This window comes from Carcharhinus amblyrhynchos, chromosome 6 (genome assembly GCF_965287045.1).
Source record: "Carcharhinus amblyrhynchos chromosome 6, sCarAmb.v2.hapA, whole genome shotgun sequence".
Classification (NCBI taxonomy): Eukaryota; Metazoa; Chordata; class Chondrichthyes; order Carcharhiniformes; family Carcharhinidae; genus Carcharhinus; species Carcharhinus amblyrhynchos.
In genome coordinates this window covers 111,773,518-111,792,494 of record NC_137329.1, presented here as the reverse complement: position 1 = coordinate 111,792,494, position 18,977 = coordinate 111,773,518, and the positions used below count along the sequence as shown (strand labels likewise).

Genomic DNA, 18,977 nt, shown 5'->3' with positions numbered 1-18,977 from the left:
ACTGCTGTCTCAACACCAGGGACCCAGCTTCGATTCCTGGCTTGGATGACTGTGCAAATTCCACACATTCTCCCTGTGTCTGCATGGGTTTCCTCCCACAGTCCAAAGATGTGTGGGTTAGATGGATTGGCCATGATAAATTGCCCCTTAGTGTCAAGGGGATTAGCTAGGGTAAATGCATGGGGTTATTGGGATAGGGCCTGGGTGGGATTGCGGTTGGTGCAAACTCTGGAGCCAAATGGACTCCTCCTGCATTGTAGGATTCTATGAGAAGGTCAATGTCCAGCTCAAAGTAGCCGGCTTGTTTGGTATCTTGACCAGCAGAAACATTTGTCCCTCTATCACTGAGGCATTGTAGCAGCAGTGCATACGATCTACAAGATGCACTACAACAACTCACCAAGGTTCCTTCGACTGAACTTTGCAAATCTGCAACCTCTACCACCTAGGATAATATGGCAGATGCATAGGAATTCTACTATCTGCAAGTTCACGTCCAAGACGCAAACCATCCTGACTTGGAAGTTTATCACTCTTATCATAGCTGGGTCAAAATCCATGAACATCTGGCCTAACTGCAACATGGGTGTACCTAAATCACATTAACAGCAGCAGTTCAATGCCACAGTGGCTCACCATCACCTTCGAGGTGAATTATGGATGGCCAATAAATTCTGATCTTGCCAGTGAAGCCCACACCCTATGAACAAATAGAAAACCTGTAATCCAGGTGATAAGGTAACCCAAGATCATATTTACAACTACATGCCTATTCCCCCCATTCTTCCATCATCCACTGCATCCTGCACAAGTAAAAATTAAAGCTTAAGCTTTACATTAACACTGCAATGATGTATCTCACAAGCCTAACTTCCAGGGACGTAAATAATTCATTCACCAGCATCTTGCTGCTTCCCCTTTTGCCTAACCAAATCTTTCAAGGTTCCTGAATCCCAGCGTTTATCCTGAACCCACAAGCTTATATTTTCCTTTCTAATGCCCTGTGCTATATCCTGACTTCATTCCTTTTTAAACTGCTGGCCACACAAATTCTCTTCCTACTCACATGGTTCCATCCCCTAAAAGCATTATCGCTGTCCATTACAGAACTGCCATCAATTGACATCAAAAATCCACCCTTTTTAGCTTTTTCCTACTGCCCTCCTATAAGCTCCAGAATGCATAATCACCTCCCAAATACACATCCAACTTTGCCACAAATCCATGAATGAATCTCCTCACAGCCACAGAATTGAAATAGTCCTAATCAAAATTAGAAACAATTTTAGAAATTGTCAGTGCTAAACCATCCCCCTTCATTCCAAATTTAGTTACAAACTTTGGCACAAAGACACAAACCCCGAAGTCTCTCCACTCCTGACTCAATGGCACTGGCCTTAGTTGATTTCACTAACAAGCATCTCCAGCAACAGCTTCTCCTTTACTACACCACTGTTCCCTCACATTGTTACCTCTATAGTGTCACCCACATGGCAATCCCCACCTCCTCCCCTTCACACCTGACTGAGGATCTTCTGCTGAAACCCTTATACACATCTGTGTCACCTCCAGGTTCGACATTGCAGCGTTCCCTGCTCATCCACAAGTTCTAATATTTTCTTTGCTACCCTCCCAGTTTCTTCACTGTCCTACAAATGCCTTGCATTTAAAATTCCCATTGTATTCAAATCTCTGTGCTCTTATGCTACCTACTTTTCCAATTCTGGCCACTTTAGACTTCCCGTGCCTTCCAAAATCTTTATGCTAGAATGGCCTCCTTAAATCTTTCAGCTTCTTTACTTCCTTCTCCTTAAGGCTTTTTAAAACCCAACTCGGATGAAACTTTTGTTCGTTACTATTACCTTTTCATTTTCTGTCAGATAAAGCAATGAAACACCCTGCGATACATCTTTGTACATTAATGACAAGACAAATTATCATCTTCCCCAACACCGCTTCATCTGAACATCACATTTGGTCACGACTTGTTTGCAACGTTGCACAGAGTAAAATAACTCATGAAGAAGCACTTATACATGTGGTTTAAAACAAATTCATGACAGGCAATATATTGAATTGTTACTCCCACAAATGAGTCTTACCTGCACTAAGAGGTTTTTTGACCACTTGTTCTTTGGGGCTACTTCGCATTTTCTGCTGAGAGATTCTTGGTTTCGTCAATTTCTCCTTGCTCTCCTTCATTACACATTGTTCCTTTTGTTGCCATTTCCTACTAGCAGACTGCAATGCAAGAAGGCGCAACTGGAGTTCTGATAGCTCTTCCTCTTCCTCCTTCTCCTCCTCGACATCATCATCCTCTACTCTGACAATGTCCTATTAAATGTTACAAAGTTAATTTTCCAACAAAAAAAATACTATTCTACCTCCAAAGTTGTACAACTCAATGGCACATCTAGAAATCTCCTATTACAGATACTTACACAAATATACTAAACACTTTTTTACCTTCAAAGGAGATTCCACCAACAACTCTTTACTGTTTGAACTAGAAAGGTCTGGATCTTTAATTTCGCCATCTGGAAGAAAATGTAATGGCATTACTAACAAATTTAGCTTCCACAACTCATTTAATAAAGATTGTGTTTTAAGTACCTAGTTTATTTGTTGTAGGCTCCAAAGGCTCTGACTTATGGCCATCTTTAACTAGGTTGATTTGATCCAACTCAGCTGGTGCACGTAGCTTTTGTCTAAGAGGTTTTAGTTCAAATGCCTGAAAAGCTTTCACCTGAGGTTTCTCTGTACATAACTGTGAATTGTTCTTTTCAATACTGTTGGCATCTATACTAGCGTTCCCAGGCACAACACTTGCTTCCTCTTCCAGCAGGTTTTCTCCCTTTGACGTTTGAGACATCTTTTCTTCTCTATTAAGACATTCCAGTTCCAGCTGAATCTCTTTATACTTCCTAAGCAGATCCTCAAACGTTTCATCCATATTATCTTCATTCCTGTAGTAGTGAGCTGGTCTTCTTGACGGTGACCGCCCAAAGAATTTGGCTGAGTTAAACGTAAAGGAAACTTAACAACTCAAACTTTTGACAAAAGGCAGTTGTCAAAATTTCTGCATCATGTGACCAGCATTCATATACATACATATGTAAAAACAAGCAATGGTAGTACAAAATATCAAGTTTCTCATGGTACACTCTCAATTTGGGCACTGCAGTCACCCAGGATGCAAGGATATCAAGAAATTCAGTTAGCAACCGTATTGAAACACAGTACACCTCTAGACTCGACTGCTTTCGCCAAGTGACGGGGCGGGGGGGCGGGGGGGCGGGGGGGGGGGGGGGGAGGAGATATGAAAATATAAAAAGCTCTTCCAAGTAGCCCAAATTTTAAAAATAAGTGACTTAACTCAGAAAACACACTTTTTTTCATGGAATGTGGGTGTGATTGGTTGGGTCAGCATTTATTGACCATCCCTGATTGCCCTTTAACTGAGTGGCTTGTTCTGCCATTTTAAAAAGCATTTAAGAGTCTGGAATCACATGTAGGCCAGACCAGGTAAGGATGGCAGATTTCCTTCCCTAAAAGGGAATGTGTGAACCAGATGGGTTTTCCTAACAGTTGACAATGATCTAATCCATGTTTTTATTGAATTCAAATTTCACATCTGTAGTGAGATTCGAACATGGATCCCAAGAGTATTTCTGAGTGTCTCAGGCTTACTAGTCTCATGAAAGTATCACTGCATCATCACTTGCCCCTGTCTTCATAAGCAAACAATCGACTCTGTACTAGCCATTGTGATTCCCAAACTTTCAGTTGAAGAATCTTTTCAAATGGATCAAATATCCCATATAAATGCTTTTTAATACACATGATATAGAAGTGCTACATGGAAAGGAGGTTTTAAATAATCATTTGATTAAAGTAGCAAATTGACAGCTGTTTCACCGATATAGACAATGATGAACTAGACCAGATAAAGAGATAAACGAGTGACTCTATAAACATTCCATTGCATGTCAATGGAATTTTCAATGTGATTAAAGATTCCCTGTTAATAGCATACATACGTAATCAGTTCAAAGACCACAGCAACTATTAACCACATGAATATCAACAGGAGCAACAGGACATATTTAGATAGGTAACAGACTCAAAGCTGGTTACCATTTCAGAGTTCAAAAAAAGGAACCAGACAGGCTTGTTTCCCTCCAAATCCATCAGTCCTAATTTGAACGACATTCTCCAATATGTTACAGACTCCTGCAAACACAGCCCAGTTTCTCAATTATTTAATCATACAAGGAATTGATATTATTGTAACAAGGAAGATATGTAAATTAACTTTACCATGAATCAAACTAAGAGGTTATCCGATTATGCAGACCAGGCGTTACAACAGAACATACTCAGTTCAAGTCCAAATTAAATGCACTCAAGTATGAGAACTGTAGCTGACCTCCATCTGTACCCTCCTCTCATTGAAAGAGAATGTGAGATTCTGCTGAAACCAAGATGCACACTATGAAGGGGTCAAGTTTAGGAGCTTCAGCAGTAGAATTGTCAGTATCGCATCAGGATTAAATACATTGAATTTCTACAAAATGGGCAGCTTACTCTTTTTTAATCCCTTGTGCTTATCGCATCTATGAGAGATTGTCTCACAGAGCACCACCCCTCCCCCAAAAGGTCTACAGACCCTGGTTTGAGAACCATTGACCATAATCGTTCAACAAAATATTAAATCAATTACTAAGAGGTAACCACATGCATGAACATAATTGAAGAACACAACTGAAGAATTCAAGAATAGCTTCTTCCCTGCTGTCAGACTTTTGAATGGATTAACCTTGCATTAAGTTGATCTTCCTCTACACCCTAGCTATGACTGTAACACTATATTCTGCACTCTCATTTCCTTCTCTATGTACGGTATGCTTTGGCTGTATAATGCGCAAACAGTACTTTTCACTGTATACTAATACGTGACAATAAATCAAATAAAATAATGTAGCATTTGCAAAAATTCTTTACTGTACATGGAAGCCAGACTCACTTATCTATTTAAGTCCACTATAAACAGAACATAATCCTTTTGATCTATATCTGGAAAACAAAATTTCACTCAATACGTGGAATGCAGTTCATCTATAAAAAGGTCTTGCATTAAAAGGAACAATTTGCATTGAAAACTAAAAATAGTGAAACAAATTTGACACACTTGTATTCCTCAGTACACCCTTACAAATGCTTCAAGGGCTCACGGTCCAGTCGAACAGATTTCTGTCAGATCAAAAACTCCTACCCATTCAGTCAATTTTTGCAGTAAGGCATCTCAGGGAAGTTTAACGTAAGTGTGTGGGAAACAAATTTGTTTGCAATCTAGTCTAGCAGGATATTCGTGCTTCAAAAAGTTGCCCCAAAACAGGATGTGGATTCACACCTACAAATCAACCAGTGACTCATAGCTAAAGGGTGAACTGACTCATGACTAAACAACGAAGCACCACAGCAAGGATTTTTTCTGAAAATTAGTAATATTTATACATAACTATTCAACATAATTGAGCTGCCCAGTAATTGCTGACCGTTTGCAATGAGATGTGCAACATCAGATAAACCAACTGATAGGAAATTATGCTACAAGTGGTTTAAAGTTTTATTAGCGTCACAAGTGGGCTTACATCAATACTGCAATGTTACAGTGAAAATTCCCTAGTGATTCATGCCATACTTGGACTGTTAAAACTTCCTGGAACTTTAGCATGACTCCACCAAAATCCTCCCAAGAATTAAAAAAAGTTCCACACCCAATGAAACAGTGGTTGCTACTTTATGAAATGATGCTCTTTGGGTTGCTTCTGCCACTGAAACGATCATAAAATGTTATTGGTGGACTCAATTCAATTCCTCATTCCCAAGGTGTGGCATGGTGCATGTGTTAGAGAGAGGATGCATTTGTACTACCCAGCAGATTGCAAAATAGGTGACAAATGACCTTCAGATACTGCAGAAAAACGCTTAAAGATCAATCCAACATCAACAGAGCCAAAAAAAACAAACTTTCCTGAGTTTTATATCAATGATAGTGTACTGTCATTGAGTACATGAGTGGCCAATCCTGCATGGTCCTGATCATGTTCATTTATCAAACAAACATTGTACTTTGCCTTCACGATATCAAACATTTCATCAAGAATAACTGCATCAGAACTCTGCATCAGCTGCAGGACATTCTACATACAGGCAACTACTAGCCAATTGTAGCTCTTAAAGGGAAAATTGATCAAAGCCATGGGAAAAAAGTGATCACAGTGAAATGAAACAAAGCAGTAACCAGAATACAATAATGAGTGGCCTTTGTTTTCATACTATTCCAACTGAAATGATGAATACTAGTTGCAAAATAAAACAACTTGGTCAACGATGTAAAAGTATAGGTCAATACAATGAAAATGAGAAACTATTAAAGTATGAACAGCTAAAAGAACTTTTTCTATTCTAGATATGCTGCTGCAAACATTCAAGTAAATTCTCAAGTAAATCTTGGCAACTTTGCCACTGGAGTTTTGGGTAAGCAGAACTCCTCTAACTTTTGGTATCAGCCACAAATGCAGCAAATTCCACGTCACCTCTTTACCAACTGAAAAGAGAAACATTAGGCTAAATTTTCAGGACCTTTGTTAGAACATTCAAATGATGGTTTGATACAAAAAAAACCAAATTTTACAGCAGGATGACTGGCACAATCTACCTGTCTAATGATAGACTAAATTACAAATAAACGATATCACTGCAGTGCAGGTGGCAGCAATTTGGCCCATCACTGACAATAATCCCACCTATGATTTATCCCCATAATCCCACATATTTACTCTGCTAACCCATACATCTTCAGAGCGTGGGAGGAAATTACACACACATTGACCTTAGGCTGGAATTGAACTGGGATCCTCAGTGTTGTGAGGCAGCAGCGCTGAGCACTTTGCCACCCAGGAACATTTACAGCCAAGGGCAGGAGAGCCAAGATTGTTTTTTTTAAAAAAATAGCCATGCTTAGAATAGAATCTCTGCAGTGCAGGAGGCTCACCTAGTCTGCACTGACTCTTGACAGAACACCTTACCCAGACCCCCTCTGTAGGCATTTACCATGACTAGACCATCTCACCCACACTTCATGGGACACTAAGGGACAATTGAGCATGGAAAAGCAATCTAACCCACATATCTTTGGACTGTGGGAGAAAACCAGAGCACCCGGAGGAAACCCACATTAGAGAGAGAGGAAGTGCCAACTCCAACTATCCATTCCAGAATTGAAACTGGAGCTATGATGCAAAGTACTCTCTCACCGGACCATCAGCTAACATTTTAAGCCTCATGTTGTAACAACGATTGTCATCTTAGTCACAGATGCAGTAAGTAGTCTCACCAACACCAGGTTAAAGTCCAACAGGTTTATTTGGTAGCACAAGCATTAGAAGCACTGCCCCAGCATCCCGTACAAGGACAGCATTGTTGCAACTGCCTCAGTAATCAACACCAACAACTGCCAATCTTCAGATGCAATTCTACAACTCATTTGTTTCACCCTGGACCATAATGTCTTCACCTTCAACAACCAGTTCTTCATCCAGACACATGGGACAGCCATAGGGATCAAAATCACACATCAATATGCCAAGATCTTCATGCATAGGTTCAAACAAGACTTCTTCACTGCATAGGACCTTCAACCGATGCTATATACTAAATACATTGACATTTTCTTGCTTTTGACTCATGGCGAACAATCACCAACTACAAGTTCCATCCTACCAGACTCACCATGGACTCATCTCCAAATTGGTTGCATTCTTAGACACATGCATCTCCATCAAGGGTGGTCATCTCAGTATTTCACTGTACCGCAAGCCCGTGGATAACCTCACGATGCTCCACTTCTCCAGCTTCCATCCTAAACATGCTAAAGAAGCCATCCCCTATGGACAAGCCCTCTGTATACACAGGATCTGCTCAGATGAGGAGGATCACAGACACCACAGATGTTTAAAGACAGCCTTGTAAGAACAGGATATGACACAACTTATCGATCGACAGTTCCGAAGCGCCAGACAGAAACCACCCCAACTCACTCAGAAGATAAACACAAGACAGGACAGACAGAGTATCCTTCGCTGTCCAGTATTTCCCTGGAGCAGAGAAGCTACATCATCTTCTGCAGAGCTTTCAACATGTCATCGATGAAGATGAACCATCTCACCAAGGCCATTCCCACACTCTCACTACTTGCCTTCAAACAACCACGCAACCTCAAACAGACCATTGTATGCAGCAAACTACCCAGCCTTCAGGAGAACAGTGACCATGACACCACATAACCCTGCCACAGCAACCTCCACGAGACATGCTGGATCAACACGCATGCCATCATCTTACGTGAGAGCACCATCCACCAAGTACACAGTACATACTCTTGTGACTCGGCCAATATTGTCTACCTGATATGCTGCAGGAAAGGATATCCCGAGGCATGGTACATTGGCGAGACCATGCAGACGCTACGAGAACGGATGAATAGACATCGCTCAACAATCACCAGACAGGAGTGTTCCCTTCCTGTCGAGGAACACTTCAGCAGTAACTGACATTCAGCCTCTGATCTTCAGGTAAACATTCTTCAAGGCAGCCTTCACAATACACAACAATGCAGAATCACCAAGCAAAAACTGATAGGCAAGTTCCACACAAGGACAGTCTTAACCAGGATCTCGGGTTCATGTCATACTATCTGTACCCCCCACAACTTGACTGGCAAAATCTCATTAAGCATCCTGACTGGAGACAATTCACACCTCTTTAACCTGTGCTTAACCCCCTCTCCACTCACATTGTCTGCGCCTGTAAAGATTTGATTACTTGTTAAGACCCACATTCCAACCATCTACTAATTGAGTTTCATCTATATACATCTTGTTTGTGAAACAGATCCTGCACTCACATGAAAGGGCAGTGCTCTAAAAGTTTGTGCTACCAAATAAATCTGTTGGACTTTAAGCTGGCGTTGTGAGGCTACCTACTGTGCCTACCCCAGTCCAACACCAGCAACTCCACATCATAGTTACAGATGAAATATCTTCAAAGTAGCTATAAAATTTCTACTTGGATATTTATCAAAGTATCCAAATACATGTAGCTATGAGATGTACACCTCACATTTTAAGCAGATCAATTAATATTTTTAGTACAAAGACACCACTTAGTTTTGGAATAACCTGGCCACACCACTGTATTAAACCCTTTGATCAATCAAAATGTACTATTCTTACATATTTGCACGCACACATTCACAAGTACACTAGACAAATGGTCATGAAGCCTTTAAATTAAAGCTGAGAACCTGCACTTTCCCGGTTTAGGGTTTCAGTCGAAAGTACCCGTTAATTGCCCTCAAATTGTTTTACACCATGAAGATGACTGTTGAATTCTCACACACTAAGTTCACATTCAGTGACATCATACGACTCTCCTGCCCATACAGAAATGAAGGACAGCTTCCCCCATGTACCTCCTAAAGGACGATGCCTGCCTGGAGCAATTGATATGTTTAAATGACGGCCTGTAACTGAACTTTCAGTAATAAAATCATCCGAAACCCCACGTCTGGGTGATCAGATTGCCGGCTTCTGATCGGATCTGAGTGGGAGGTAAGTGCCAGGGTGGGGTTGATTTCATGATGTTTCCTCTGATTTGCTTCGTCAGGCAGGCCCATGCCCTGAGGCCATCCGAGCCCGGGGCCTCCCGTTAACCAGGAGCGGGGGAAAGGATACGTTTCCTGGGCGGAGAATCCCTGCGGATGTTGTTGTTCCCGATGAAGTTGGGCCCGGGTCCCGGCCTCCCCCTCTTACAGCCCCGAGGCCCCGGGCAGCCCCCCCGGCCCCAGCGGCCACGGTTCGAGGCTTCCCGAAAGCGGAAGCGGCCGAAGGTGCCGTGGCTCCTTTCCCAGAAGTTGGAGCGGGGCGAGTCGCCCAGGAGAGCGGGTGGGGGCAGAAGCGGTGGCTGCGAGAAGCCGCCCCGGTACGGCTCTTTCAGCCGGTACATGAGGCCGTTGCCTGAGCCCTGCGGCCGGTGGCTCTTGGGGCCCGAGCCGCTGCTGCTGGCGGGACGCGGCTTGGGAGTGGACGTCGAGACGGACCGCGACTCCGGGTACACGTTCTCGTCATTGTCATCATCGATCTCGCCGTCCTCCAGCTCGCCTTCTTCTTTGGGCGACAGCCGCTCGGTACCGAGCTCCATGGCGGCTCCTGTCGCAGACTCCGTCACATTCACGGGAAACGGATATGATGTATACCAGTGGGCGAGGGGGGAGGGCGCCGCCGGCCGTCCAGATGATGTTGCATTGCGCTTGCGCCTTCTCCCTCCCGCTGCTGTTGCACTGCGCACGCGCCACTTTCTGCCCCGTTGGTTACAGTGCACATGCGCCTCCCATCCGGATGATGTTGCATTGCGCATGCGATGTCCCCCTTCCTGTTGAGGCTGCGTTGCTGAGGGGAGGTGCAAGTTGGGAGACGTTTTTAATTTGATTTATTGTTGTCACATGTATGAGTATACAGTGTAAAATATTGTTTCTTGCGCTATACAGACAATGCATTACCGTTCATAGAGAAGGAAAGGCGAGGGGGCAGAATGTAGTGTTTGGGTGTAGAGAAACACAAGTCACCAAAGAACAGCGACTGAAAGCTTGTGATTCCAAATAAACTTGTTGGACTTTAACTTGATATAGTGAGACTTATGATAGAGTAAGTTTAACTTAATATACGATATGTCCATTCAAAAGTCTGATGGCAGCAGGGAAGAAGTTGTTCTTGATTCAATCGGTACGTGTCCTCAGATTTTTGTATCTTTTTCCAGGTGGAAGAGAGTACATCTGGGGTGTTTGGGGTCCTTGCTTATGCTGGCTGCTTTTCCAAGACAGTGGTAGGTGTAGACAGAGTCAATGGGTGGGAGGCTGGTTTGTGTGATGGACTGGGCTACATTCACGATTCTCTATAGTTTCTTGTGGTCTTGAACAGAGCAGGAGCCATACTAAGCTGTGATACAACCAGAAAGGATGTTTCTATGGTCCCTCAACACCAAACTCAGCAGTAGCATCAATTACTGTTTTATTTCACTTTTCAGATGATCAATCTCATGTACTACATGCTCTGTGGCCTGCTCTGTTGCCCATTCATTTAACAGGGGAGCTTCGTGTGTAAAAGTTGGTTTCAAAATTTCCTATATTGCTCTCCCTCAGCACCAAAATCAGCAGTAGCAACTACTGTTCCTATTACACTTTTCAGATGATCAGTCTGACCCAGGCTCGAATCCCACCATGGCAGATGGTGGAATTCAAATTCAATAACAAAAAAAAGTAATTAAGTATCTGCTTCTAAAACTCTAACAGGGTTATGCAGGGTAGATTCAGAAAGAATGTTCCTGATGTTTGGGGAGGTCCCAGAATGAGGGATCGTAGTTTGAGGATAAAGGGTGAACCTTTTTGAACTGAGGTGAGAAGAAATTTCTTCACCCAGAGAGTGGTAAATGTGTGGAATTCATAACCACAGAAAGTAGTTGAGGCCAAAATGTGTGATTTCAAGAAGAAACTAGATCTAGCTCTTGGGCTAAAGGGATCAAGAGATATGGGGGGGACAGGGGGATGGCAATATTGAATTTGATGATCAGTCATGATCATGATGAATGGCGGATCAGGCTTGAAGGGCCTAGTGGCGTACTCCTGCTTCTAGTTTTTATGTTTCTACTGGTGACCATGAAACCGTTGTTGATAGTCAGAAAAAAAACAATCTGGTCGTGAATGTCCCTTTAAGGAGGGAAATCTACCATCCTTACCTGGTCTGGCTGACGTGACTCCAGAGCCACAGCAATGTGGATGACTCTCAAATGCCCTGAGGCAACTAGGGATGGGCAATAAATGCTGGCCAGCCAGGGACACCCATATCCCATGAATGAATGGAAAAAAAAGTATGACATGCTCAGTGCCCTGTTCTGTTCCTCATTAATTTAATAAGGAAGATTCCTGTGTGAAAGATGGTTTCATCATTTCCTGTATTAGGATGATGACTGCTGTTCAAAAGTGTTTCATTGACTGTAAAGCATCTGGGGTCATGAAAGATGCTATACAAATGCAAATTTATCTTTTACACCCTGTTAAGGTCAATTTTAAAAAGTGCATTTTTGCATTTACCATCAGAAATAGAGCCAAAATTAGGAACATAGGTGGATGAGTAAGCCATTTAGCTACTCACGCCTGTATCGCCAATGAATGATATGGCGAGTATACGATCTAATTCCAGAATGTCTATAACTTCTGAACTGAAAAGTTAGCTTAACAGTCACACTTCATAAAGCGAGGCATTCCTTACAAGCAAAATTGGACCCTCACTATCCCCACTTTGATCTATACTGGACTAACTAACAAAAGCATTAATGGCACTTCCCAAATTATTTATGTTACACTTTCCTGTTATAGTAGTGTTCCCTTCCAACGACTTGGGGAACTTTGGCTTGTAATTCTGATCAATGGGCCCAATTAAAACAGGATAGCTTTCTGAGGTAAGTATCCAAAGATTATACAACAAGTCAGCTTTTTAAGTATATTGATAAATTGAGGCCCATCTACGACACAAGATAGTGTAATACATCTTACAGTGTAACAAAGAAAAAAATTGCATTTAAGAATTGCAACTTTCATGACTCCCCAAAGCACTTCACAGTTAATGAAGTACTTCTGAAGTATCGTAACCATTTTGACACTGAAAAATGAGATAAGCAATTTGTGTATAGCATAGTCCCACAAGCTTGATTAGATAATAGCCCAGAATTTGAGGTCAGTTGGGAGCAAGGACACTCACCATTGATCTCAAGGAAGGTTACTATGAAAAATCTGACCTCAACTGAGATCTTGAGTAATGTCATATTATCTGTAACCCCCACGACATAACTGGGCTTGCAAAATCTCATTAACTGTCCTGGTTTGAGACAATTTACATCTCTTTAACCTGGACTTAACCCTCTCTCCACTTGCATTAACTGTACCTGTAAAGACCTGATTACCTGTTAAGACTCGCATTCCAACCATTATCTTGTAACTTGAGTCTGTGCCTATATGTCCATTGTTTGTGAACTCAACTCTTCACTCATCTGATGAAGGAGCCATGCTCCAAAAGCTTGTGCTACCAAATAAACCTGTTGGACTTTAACCTGGTGTTGTGAGACTTCTTACTGTCCAATGTTGGCACCTCCACATCATGAAAAATCTAGTAATCTCTGTGGTGGGGACATTACCTTCTCTTACTTTGCAGTGGGTGTAGCATTCCTTAATTATCAGTCTCATCATGGACCTGCAGTGACGTCATCAAGATGTATAAGCAGCCAATCACATTGAAGGATACTCAAAGACAGTAAGCCAGGAAGTGAAAGTCATTTCTTTAAAACTTATACAGAAAAAAGGGATATACATGTGGTAAAGTTGGATGCTGAAATATTCTGTTTTTAAAGTATTACTCTAAAAAAAAAGTTTTTTAAAAATCTAGTAAGCAAGCATTATTAAGACATGTAACAGTACTCCATAAATATAGAATTATTGTTTTTCAGGACAGATCAGATGTTTAACAATGGCTAATACTCGTATCGCCATTAAAGCTGGTAACTTTTTATGGGGCTAGTAACAGTGGTGTGAAAGTGAAAAAGGTAGAGTTCTCGGCACCTCAACTACTTACCTTATGGGTGGCACAGTGGTTAGCACTACTGCCTCACAGCATCAGGGACCCGGGTTTGATTCCAGTTTTGGGTCACTGTCTGTGTGGAGTTTGCACATTCTCCCCATGTCTGCATGGGTTTCCTCCAGATGTTCTGGTTTCTTCCCACAGTCCAAAGATGTGCGGATTAGGTAGCATGGCCATGTTTAGTGTCAGGTGGACTAGCTAAGGTAGATGCATGGGGTTATGGGGATAGGGCCTGGGGGGGATTGTTGTTGGTGCAGATTTGATGGGCCAAATGGCCTCCTTCTGCACTGTAGGATTCTATGATTCACCTGTCTTCACTTGTCCTCACTTTTCACCACACCACCTCCTCAAATGAACATCTGCTGTTCCCGCCAACGCCAGCATGATGCTCTTGCCAAACACATCTTTCTCTCATTCCACCTGTTAGCATTCTGCAGGGGCTTTTCTCTCTGGGGTACCCTGGTCCTCTCTTCTATTACATCCAGCACCTCATTCCCTTTCCACAGCACCTTTCCATGCAATCACAGAAGGTGCAACACCTGCACCTTTATCTCCTCCCTGCTCACCATCCAAGAGCCGAAACACTTTTTTCAGGTAAATCAGCACTTTGTGTGCACCTCCTTTAGTTTGGTCTGTTGCATTCACTGCTCCCAATGCAGTTTACTCTACATTTGAGAGACTAATTGCAGACTGGGTGATCGCTTTGCAGAACACCTAGAACCCCTACAGTACAGTAGGATGTATGAGCATTTGGAGCGTTGCGATCTGATTAGGGATACGCAACATGGCTTTGTTAGAGGGAGGTCTTGCCTTACGAATCTGGTGGAATTCTTTGAGGAGGTGACAAAAACGGTTGACGATGGGAGAGCCGTTGATGTCATCTATATGGATTTCAGTAAGGCGTTTGACAAAGTCCCTCACGGTAGGCTGGTAGAAAAGGTTAAGGCGCATGGGATACGAGGCCAGGTAGCTAGGTGGATTGAGAACTGGCTGGGAAATAGGAGACAGAGGGTAGTTGTGGAGGGTACCTTGTCGGGCTGGAGGCCAGTGACCAGTGGTGTGCCGCAGGGCTCGGTACTGGGACCTCTCCTCTTTGTAGTCTACATAAATGACTTAGAAGAGGGCGTAGGTGGTGTGATCAGCAAGTTTGCTGATGACACCAAGATGGCAGGGTTGGCGGGTACGGAACTGGATTGTCAGGTGATACAACAGGATATAGATAGGTTGGTGCAGTGGGCAGATAGGTGGCAGATGGCATTTAATCCTGACAAATGCGAGGTGATGCATTTTGGACGGAATAATGCAGAGAGGAGCTATGTGATAAAAGGTAGGCCGATTAGGAGTATAGACATACAGAGGGACCTGGGAGTGCAGGTTCACAAATCCATGAAGGTTGCGTCACAAGTGGAGAACGTTGTTAGGAAGGCTTATGGGATGTTAGCCTTTATAGGAAGGGGCTTAGAGTATAAAAGCTGCCGTCTAATGCTTCAGTTATACAGAACGTTGGTTAGACCGCATTTGGAGTACTGCGTCCTCTTCTGGTCACCTTATTACCGGAAGGACGTGGAGTCTCTGGAAAGGGTGCAGAGGAGGTTTACCAGGATGTTGCCTGGCATGGGGGGACTGGGTTACGAGGAGAGATTGAAGAGACTGGGGCTATTCTCCTTGGAAAGACGGAGATTGAGAGGGGACATGATAGAGGTATATAAGATACTGAAGGGAATAGATAGAGTTAATAGTGAGAGACTGCTCCCTAGACTGGGTACGAACACGAGAGGTCATCACTTAAGGGTGAGGGGGGGGAGGTATAATTTGGAGGTAAGAGGAAGGTTCTTTACGCAGAGAGTTGTGGGGGTCTGGAATGCGCTACCGAGTAGGGTGGTGGAGGCAGGAACGTTGGACTCGTTTAAGATGCAGTTAGATAGGCACATGAGTGAAACAAGAATGGAGGGATATGGTAGGGGCTATTAAATAGGGTTAAACCTCGGGAGACACCGGAAGGGCAGTCTGTATGATTAATATTTTTTGTCTTTATTCCACAGGTGGAGGTCCACCTCGTGTCAAGCGAGGGGCATGCACACGGCGGGTCGTGCGTGGGCTGCTCTTGGAAGTCCAGGAGTGGCCTAGTACTTCATGTCGGTGTGTGTGCTTGATCCTGGACCGATAGACGGGTGCCACAACAGCTCAGTGACTAGCACTGCTAGCTGTGCAGATACATGGATTTGGGCCTGTGTCTGTGGGAGTTTGCGCATTCTCCCTGTGGTTGCGTGAGTTTCCTCCGGGCGCTCCGGTTTCCTCCCACACCCCAAAGATGTGCTCTTAGGCTAATCGGTTTCCACCAAATTGACACTATTTCTTCCCTGAATCTGACTGAGTAGGGTCCCATTCGTAGACATGCAGGGTAAAATAGGTGTAGGGTGATGCGGCGGCACGGGCTCGTTGGGCCGAAGGGCCTGTTTCCCGTGCTGGGTTGTTCTTTCTTTGTTTCTTAGTACAGAAAGAGGCCACTTAGCCCATCAAGTCTGCACCGTCAACAATCCTATCCAGGGCCTAACCCCGTATTTTACCCACTAATCCCTCTAACCTTTGCATCCCGGGACACTAACGGACAATTTAGTTTGGCCAATCCACCTAAACCGCACACCTTCCACCTGTCTGCAAGCAGGACCCAGACCTTTCTGTTGCTTGCCACTTCAACACACCGTCCTGCTCTCCTGTCTGCATGTCTGCCTTTGGCCTGCTGCAGTGTTCCAATGGATACCCAACACAAACTGGAAGAACAGCACGTTATCTTCCAATTAGGCACGTTACAGCCTTCTGGACTTAACACTGAGTTCAACAGCTTCAGACTTAGAACTTTCTCCCCCACCTTCACCCCATGTTTATTTCTATCCAATTGTTTTCATTTCTTCCATATTCATTTTTCCATCCCCTATTTTATCCCACTTCCCATTGTTTTGCCTGTATAGCTCGCAAGAAACAGTACTTCCACTGTATCCCAATACATGTGACAATAATAAATCAATTCAATTATGTCTTGCGAACCTGAAGAACTCTTAGGGAGGGGGACAGCTGAAGGGTGCTATTAGGGTGGCACAGTTGTTAGCACTGCTGCCTCACAGCACCAGGGACCTGGGTTCATATCCCGGCTTGGGTCGCTGTCTGTGTGGAGTTTGCACGTTTTCCCTGTGTCTGTGTGGGTTTTCTCCGGGTGCTCCAGTTTCTTTCCACAGGCTGAAAGATGTGCTGGTTAGTTGCAAAAGGTTCATGCTAAATTTTCCTTCAGTGTACCCGAACATGCACTGGAGTGTGGCGACCAGGGGATTTTCACAGTAACTTCATTGCAGCATGAACATGAGCCTACTTGTGACACTAATGAATGAACTTTAGAAACTTTCTCCTCAGCCTATCGTTAACTGCAACACTATATTCTGCACCCTTTCCATTCTTTCTCTCCTATGTAGTCTATGATCAATATGTTTTGTCTGTGTAGCGTGCAGGAAACAATACTTTTCACAGTATCCCAGTACAGTGACAACAATAAATCAATTCGATTGCTTCCTGAAAACCTGAAGATCTTGTGGGGGAACAGCCTAAGGGCATTATATAGATGCAAATGTGTGAATGTAACTTTTTTTTGCATTGCCTCCCCTGGGCTTGAGGGGGCGCTCCGACAGCCTCCTGATTGGTCAGAAACTGGAAGGCGGAAGTTTGCTGGATGCTTCTTCCTGGAATTGCTGTCATTTTGTGGGAGACTGGAGTGGAAGTCGGTTCCAGGCTGGAGTGGGTTCGGAACAAGGAGGTGTGGTCTGAGCTATCTGTGATGACTGAGTGAAGGGGAGAAGCTAAATCTCCTGTCTCTCTATATATCCTCCACAGCGACTAATCTTAGTCTGCAAACAGCGAGAGGTAGATCCCTGGAGGAAAATGGTAATAATGCTCTTCCAACCTGAGGACACCAGAGGTATCGTGAAGCAAATAGACCGAACCGATGCCGCTGTCTCACTGCAAACTGTAACCATCCTTTAAAACGTTAGCACTAATTCTTCGCGAGAAGGTCAGGGCACTAGTGCTTTATTAATTTCTGTTAGATGGTGGAAATATTGCAAGCTGTATTTTCTTTTCCTTTTTGTCTTTAGATACGATTGTGAACGTCCGGATCATTCATTTGCACTCATCATACAGAGAATTGGTGAACATGATGGAAAACATTGTTATCTTTAGTTTTATACTGGCCATATCATTGTCATTTTGGATTGTGTCAATGACTGTCAGTACTTATTATGGTAAGTCGATTGTTTTTGTGTTCGTGTTGTGGTAAGTAGGTTGTTTTGTGCGTGTGTGTTGGCACACATTTAAATCCCTTCTGTTACTTGAAATACTCATAAAATGTGTTTGATATTAAACATGTGATTGCGTTAACATTGTTTAACCCCCTAATTAGACAACAGTTAATTTTTTCCAGTTCCTACATTGTCACTGCGTTGCTACATGGTTTGTAAATGCATCCTCATTTCATAGAATCATAGAACCCCAACAATGCAGAAGGAAGCCACTCGGCCCATCAAGCCTACCCCAAAACATAAGAACATAAGAAATAGGAGCAGGAGTAGGCCATCTAGCCCTTCGAGCCTGCCCCGCCATTCAATAAGATCATGGCTGATCTGTTGTGGCTCAGTTCCACTTTCCCGCCCTCTCCCCATAACCCTTAATCCCCTCTCTTATCAAGAACCCATCAACCCGCTTCTTAAAAATATTTAGCGAGGCAGCCTCCACCACTTCAACGGGCAGAGAATTCCAGAGATTCACCACCCTTTGAGTGAAGAAGTTCCTCCTCAACTCCGTTCTAAACCGCCTCCCCTTTATCTTGAGGCTGTGCCCCCTAGTCCTACTGTCTTTTTTGAGCGGGAAGAGTCTCTCCACCTCTATCCTATCCATCCCATTCATCATCTTATACGTCTCAATGAGATCTCCCCTCATTCTTCTAAACTCTAACGAGTACAAGCCTAGCTTATTCAGCCTCTCCTCATAGCTCAATCCCCTCAACTCCGGTATCAGCCTAGTAAACCTCCTCTGCACTCCCTCCAGGGCCAAAATATCCTTGCGCAGGTGCGGCGCCCAAAACTGCACACAGTACTCCAGCTGCGGCCTCACCAATGCCCTATACAGCTGCAGCAAGACCTCCCTACTTTTATATTCAATCCCCCTCGCTATGAAGGCCAGCAT

General features: G+C 43.5%; 2 protein-coding genes across 6 annotated transcripts in view; one reads left to right on the top strand and one right to left on the bottom strand.

The window, feature by feature from the left end:
• The window catches only part of zfc3h1 (zinc finger C3H1-type containing), a 55,689-nt gene extending 45,395 nt beyond the window's left edge, over nucleotides 1–10,294 (bottom strand). Inside the window, exons 1-4 of the mRNA XM_080191198.1 lie at nucleotides 9,801–10,294; nucleotides 2,614–3,015; nucleotides 2,467–2,537; nucleotides 2,103–2,334 (exon numbers count right to left, since the gene is read on the bottom strand). Of these exons, the coding sequence (XP_080047324.1) occupies nucleotides 2,103–2,334; nucleotides 2,467–2,537; nucleotides 2,614–3,015; nucleotides 9,801–10,266 (1,171 nt within the window). The 5' untranslated portion in view covers nucleotides 10,267–10,294. The remainder of the gene's footprint in view (nucleotides 1–2,102; nucleotides 2,335–2,466; nucleotides 2,538–2,613; nucleotides 3,016–9,800) is intronic.
• A 599-nt stretch (nucleotides 10,295–10,893) lies between these two features.
• tmem19 (transmembrane protein 19) overlaps nucleotides 10,894–18,977 on the top strand; it is a 31,136-nt gene continuing 23,052 nt past the window's right edge. Inside the window, exons 1-2 of one of the 5 annotated variants that reach the window (XM_080191195.1) lie at nucleotides 10,894–10,947; nucleotides 17,891–18,037. In XM_080191195.1, the coding sequence (XP_080047321.1) occupies nucleotides 17,950–18,037 (88 nt within the window). In that variant the 5' untranslated portion in view covers nucleotides 10,894–10,947; nucleotides 17,891–17,949. Of the gene's footprint in view, nucleotides 10,948–17,416; nucleotides 17,716–17,736; nucleotides 17,809–17,890; nucleotides 18,038–18,977 lie in introns of those variants that run through there. The other 4 variants (XM_080191197.1, XM_080191194.1, XM_080191193.1 and 1 more) reach the window with 4 other exon arrangements.